General features: G+C 36.1%; 1 protein-coding gene across 1 annotated transcript in view; it reads right to left on the reverse strand.

Annotated features, from left to right (window-relative positions):
* The window catches only part of LOC107696559 (sialin-like), a 16,658-nt gene that overhangs the window by 3,434 nt on the left and 7,467 nt on the right, over positions 1-5,757 (reverse strand). The window contains exons 2-10 of the mRNA XM_016496966.1: positions 5,126-5,346; positions 4,776-5,009; positions 4,486-4,660; positions 3,827-3,945; positions 2,810-2,971; positions 2,594-2,726; positions 1,779-1,926; positions 1,370-1,460; positions 1,219-1,263 (exon numbers count right to left, since the gene is read on the reverse strand). Of these exons, the coding sequence (XP_016352452.1) occupies positions 1,219-1,263; positions 1,370-1,460; positions 1,779-1,926; positions 2,594-2,726; positions 2,810-2,971; positions 3,827-3,945; positions 4,486-4,660; positions 4,776-5,009; positions 5,126-5,346 (1,328 nt within the window). The remainder of the gene's footprint in view (positions 1-1,218; positions 1,264-1,369; positions 1,461-1,778; positions 1,927-2,593; positions 2,727-2,809; positions 2,972-3,826; positions 3,946-4,485; positions 4,661-4,775; positions 5,010-5,125; positions 5,347-5,757) is intronic.

Genomic DNA, 5,757 nt, shown 5'->3' on the forward strand with positions numbered 1-5,757 from the left:
GCCGATCCGGTGATCCACAGCGCAAATTTGTTGTATTTCCTCAGCGACCAGCACGGATCAGCTCTAGGCATGACGAAGCGGATATCGTCCTCTTTTGGAAGACCAAACAAAGTAGTTTCGCTTTCACAACGAAGCATAGGGCGTGAAGTGCAGCTTCACGACATGGCTGCAGCGTCAATAATACTACAGTGAGAATAAAAGTTACGCCTTCTTTCTTTGCGTGAACATTTGGGCGGCGTTATGCAAATCTTCCCACATAGTGAGGTAGATATGTGGGGGCGTGTTAGAACGAGCCGTTTTAGGTAGGTGTGGCTGACTCTGAACTTTTATAAAGAATATCTCTTTGGATTTGAGACTTTAGTCTTTGCAACTTTACAGATCTTCTTTATGCACCAAGAGCTTGTAACACTCCAAAGAGAAAGGAAAAATTGAAATCGCATCATATGACACCTTTAAAGTGCTTATTAGGAAATATTTTCAAATGTAATAAAAATATAGTTGAAACCCCTAAATCTGTTCTGTTTCACCACTGTAACACAAATTACATTAGTTTGAAAGATAGCATAAAGTCCAGAGTATATTTTATCAAAAAAGTAATGAGATTAAGAAATGGAATTACTCTGAATTCTCCATTCCATTGTATTATCATTAACGGAATTGTTTAGCAATGAGTAAAACATTGGTAGACTAATAAACTACACTTTGTAAGGCACTTCAATTTTTTTTTTCCTTTAAAAATCCTGAGTAAAGTATAATTAATACCAGTCAAATGTTTGGATAGACCTTCTCTCTTTTTTTTTTTTTAACTATTTCCCTGTTTTTGAATAATGGTATTCAAAACTATAAAATAATACATATGGAAGTATGGGAATTATGTAGTGACCAAAAAAATATCACTGTTTGGTCCATTAAAAAAAAAAAGTTATAAACTAGGTACATTTTGTGTTTATACGTTTACATGTTTATTTTATGTAAGCCTTTAGAATAACACGCTTTTAAAATCCTGAAAAGGTACGAAGTTTGTCCAAACCTTTGACTGGTAGCATATGTGTTGAGTATAGCATAAAACTCAAAGGCAGTGTCCTCATATCCTGCTGAATTGGTCAACTGGAATGTTTAATTGTGTATATCTGTGTCTGACTCCTCATCTGTCCTAGCCCAGCTCTGAATCTTTCCAGTGCCAAAGATCACGTAAAAGATGGCTCCAAAGGCACTCACCCCAGCTGACAACCAGAACACATGTCTCCATCCTGTAACTGAGTGCTGCTCAGAAATCAAAAGGAAGGGGGAACATATAAAAATGTCAACTTTGATGATGATGAATTCTTTTAAGCAACTGCAGTGTTACAAAGTATAAAACACAGCTTACATCTCTGGTCAAGTAACCCACTACAATTGGTGCAAGAACACCAGAGATCATCCCAAAAGTGTTTGTGATTCCTAGAAGTGTACCTGCGTACCTGGAAGAAAAGAGCACAAAAGGAGATATAACTATTGCAATAAATGTAAAGCTTGTAAAGAAAACTTCATGTATAGGTTGATGGATATCAATTTTAGCAAAGAGCTGTTCAGTTTGTAGTCCTATAATCCAGAAGACAATTAGCATTTTCCAACGTTATTTTAATAAAAAAAAAAACATAAGAAATCCCAAAGGGTGAAGGTGAAGTAGCCTTCTGGGTTGGCCTAAAAATTGATGTAATGAACAGCTCTACAGGGCAAACTTAAGCAGAGTGACTAATTGTGACAAATAAACCAGTCAGACAGTCTTGGTTCTGTACCGTGGAGCAATGTCAATCTGGTTAATGTAGACACCAGCAGCACTGAAACCCTCGAGTGCACTGGAAAAAGTGAGAAAAGTCACGGCCAACACACCGCTACAACCCGTGAAGCCTACAGCGAGCAGGAAAACAGCAGGTAGAAACAGACCTATGGGACACAAAACAAAAGTATTCATAAAAATCACAGTTAAACTGTAATAATACAGTCTTTAGTGTCACATGATCCTTCAGAACTCATTCTAATATGCTGATTTGTTGCTCAAGAAACATTTCCTATTAATCAATGTTGAAAATAGTTTTTACTTAATATTTTTATTGAAAAGATTGAAAAAAAATGAATACTTTTATCTAGCAAGGATGTAGACAATGTTACAAAAGCGTTCTATTTCAAATAAATGCTTGGTTTTTTTTTTTTTCCATTAAAGAATCCTGAAAAAAAAAGTATCACAGTTGCCACAAAAATATTAAGCAGCACAACTGTTTTTAACATTGAAATGTTTCTTGAGCACCAACTCAGCATATTAGAATGATTTCTGAAGTATCACATTTCTGAAAACTGGAGCAATGGCTCATGAAAAATTACATTTTAAAATTGTAATAATGTTTCAGTACATTACAAAGTACAATATTACTGTTTTTTTTCTGTATTTTGATCAAGTAAATGCACCCTTGGTTAGCATAAGAGTGTTTCAAAAACATTAAAAAAAAAAGGTAATGATTCCAAAGTGTAGCTGTTCTATTTCCACACTTTTTACATGCACTTTGTCATCATAAATATTTATGTTATTTAGCAGATATTTATTTATTATTCATACCAATGAAAGTAAAGATTTTTCGGACAGCTGTGACACTTAGGAGCTCCCTCTCCAGGAGGTTGTCTGCCAGCACACCTGAGCCCACTGAGAAAAGCCAGTCAGACAGATATGGCAGAGCAGACAGGAACGAATTCTAAATGACAAAACAAAATGAAATAGAGTGAGACACAGTATATAATCCAGACTGATTTAATCTAAATATCTCGATTGCCTCACCTGTTGCAAATCAAAGTGGAGCACAGTGTCCATGTAGGTAGGAAGTGAGGTGAGGAGAGTATAATAAGACCAGTTACCGCACATCTGGGGGATGATTATGGCCCAAACAGGCACAGAGAACAGCATAGATAATACAGGCACTGACCAACCATGTGGCATCCCCTTAAAAAAAAAAAAAAAAAGAGGAAATATCAAATCAACAATAAATGCCTGCAGATCTAAACCTGAGATTAAATATGGAGAGGAAGTCATGCTGGAAATTCATGTTATTTGATGATTCCTTTGTAATTCAATGACATATTCACATAGAATCATGCTAGCATGTATTTATTTTTTTTTTAGCATGAATGATTTACTTCATGAATAAAGAACGAGACCAAACTGTATACAGGTGCATCTCAATAAATTAGAATGTCATGGAAAAGTTCATTTCAGTAATTCAACTCAAATTGTGAAACTCATGTATTAAATAAATTCAATGCACACAGACTAAAGTAGTTTAAGTCTTCCGTTCTTTTAATTGTGATGATTTTGGCTCACATTTAACAAAAACCCACCAATTCACTATCTCAACAAATTAGAATATGGTGACATGCCAATCAGCTAATCAACTCAAAACACCTGCAAAGGTTTCCTGAGCCTTCAAAATGGTCTCTCAGTTTGGTTCACTAGGCTACACAATCATGGGGAAGACTGCTGATCTGACAGTTGTCCAGAAGACAATCATTGACACCCTTCACAAGGAGGGTAAGCCACAAACATTCATTGCCAAAGAAGCTGGCTGTTCACAGAGTGCTGTATCCAAGCATGTTAACAGAAAGTTGAGTGGAAGGAAAAAGTGTGGAAGAAAAAGATGCACAACCAACCGAGAACCGCAGACTTATGAGGATTGTCAAGCAAAATCAATTCAAGAATTTGAGTGAACTTCACAAGGAATGGACTGATTTCCACGACATTCTAATTTATTGAGATGCACCTGTACATCATCAAAAATTCAAAGAGAAAATTAGTTCATACCTGTGAACCTATTGAGTTAATTATGTAATGTTTCTCTCTGTCACTAATTCTTGGGTGAGTTCGGGGTTCATCTGACACCAAGATAAACCAAAACACTGCCCAAAGGCACCCTGCACCACCTGGTGGTAAAAACACGTTAATGGATATACGTTCGAATATAAAATATACAAGATAGGTTGCTATTATTTTACATTAAATATGATGACAAGAGTAAGGAGTGTTAAGTATATTAATGTATTATATATAAAATAATTATTCCAAGCATTTTGCTTGGACTAGATGCTACACCAATAAATTTATTTTATTTTTATTTTTGTAGAAAATTATATTTTAATGTTTTTGAAAATCTTATACAGTTTTATTTAATCAAATACAGTAAAAACAGTAATAATTTGATATTATTACCAGTTAAAATAACTTTGCTATTTTAACATATTTAAAATGTAATTTATGGCTAAGCTGAATTTTCAGCATCATTACTCCAGTCTTCAGTGTCACGAAATCCTTCAGAAATCATTCTAATATGCTCAAGAAACATTCTGCATCCCTGCAGAACTTAACTATTAATTTATTTCACAACAAACAAAAATCTTACAGACCCCAAACTGTTATGTACAGTATATAAATGCATCCATAAGTTAAATGTCATTTTCCCTCACCACAGGAGTAGAAGACTGCTGGCCACCCCAGACTACGGCAGATGAAGCCAGTGAGAGGAAGAGCCACAAAAGCACCAAAGCTAGAGCCTGCACCTGAGAACGTCATCAAACGAGCCCTCTCCAATGGAGGAGCCCAGCGGGCCCACATCGCCATCATGGCAGGAAGAGTCACACCCTGGACAAAAAAAAAAAAAAAAAAAAAACATCTCTGAGGTTTTATTACAAAACAGAGATTCTCTATTTGAAGCATCAGTGTGAAGCTTTTTTGGCCATTACAAAAGCCCCCTAACCTCCCCAAATCCCTCCAGTGCACGCAAGGCAAACAGCCACTTGGCTCCAAGTTGTGCTGACAGTGGAGTGAGGAGAGTGAGGACGGCTGTTCCAAGCACACCACCACCAAGGAACAGGCTTCCTCCAAAGCGACCTGATAGGTAGCCTCCCGGGATCTGAGTAAACAGGTATCCAAAAAAGAAAGCACCGAGCAGCATTCCCTGCGTCTTGGAATCCCACGAGTATCTTGGAATCTTGGAAAAGAAAATTAAATCGAGAGAAATATGATAAAAAAAAAAAAAAGTATTATATGTTATAAAAATATCCACCAGGTTCAGTGCATGCAAAGCTGCATGCAGTTTATTCTTACCCCTTCTGGCTGTTCTGAACTTTGGCTGTTGTTGTCAAGTGTATGGGTGGGTACTGGACACTCGATTGATATATTGCCATTGGATGACGACTGGTCATTGGTTCCATTAACCATAGCAACCATAGCAACACTGAGATTTACACGTAGACCATAGACCACCGCAAAGCCAAAGAACATCATAGCAGCCAGATTGCATCGTACAGAGCAGCATTTGGGAGGCACTGTCACACATACAAGCACATTCTGAAATTTTAAATAATTACATATGTTTTTTTTTTTTTTTAATTTGTAAAGATTATAGTCACTTAGTACTAGGGTTGGGTATCGTTTGAATTTTATCAATTCCCGATTACGATTCTTTTCGATTCCCAGTTTCGATTCCAATGTGATTAAATAATGATATCAAACATTTATCCTGTGTCTCTTTTTTGCAAACCATTTATTTGTGGTTCTCTCATGATTCTGAAGAAAAAAATATTAGACAACTAAACAAAATCACATGTAATTTATGAATTAATGACTAAATGACTCACTCAATATGTACTTGTTTCCTTACTGGATGAATCAGTGTTCTTGAACGAATCTCTTGTATGATTCAAAGACAAATACATTTTAACAGCCCCTTTTCGCCA

This window comes from Sinocyclocheilus anshuiensis, unplaced genomic scaffold (assembly GCF_001515605.1).
Source record: "Sinocyclocheilus anshuiensis isolate Anshui unplaced genomic scaffold, SAMN03320099.WGS_v1.1 scaffold590, whole genome shotgun sequence".
NCBI lineage: Eukaryota > Metazoa > Chordata > Actinopteri > Cypriniformes > Cyprinidae > Sinocyclocheilus > Sinocyclocheilus anshuiensis.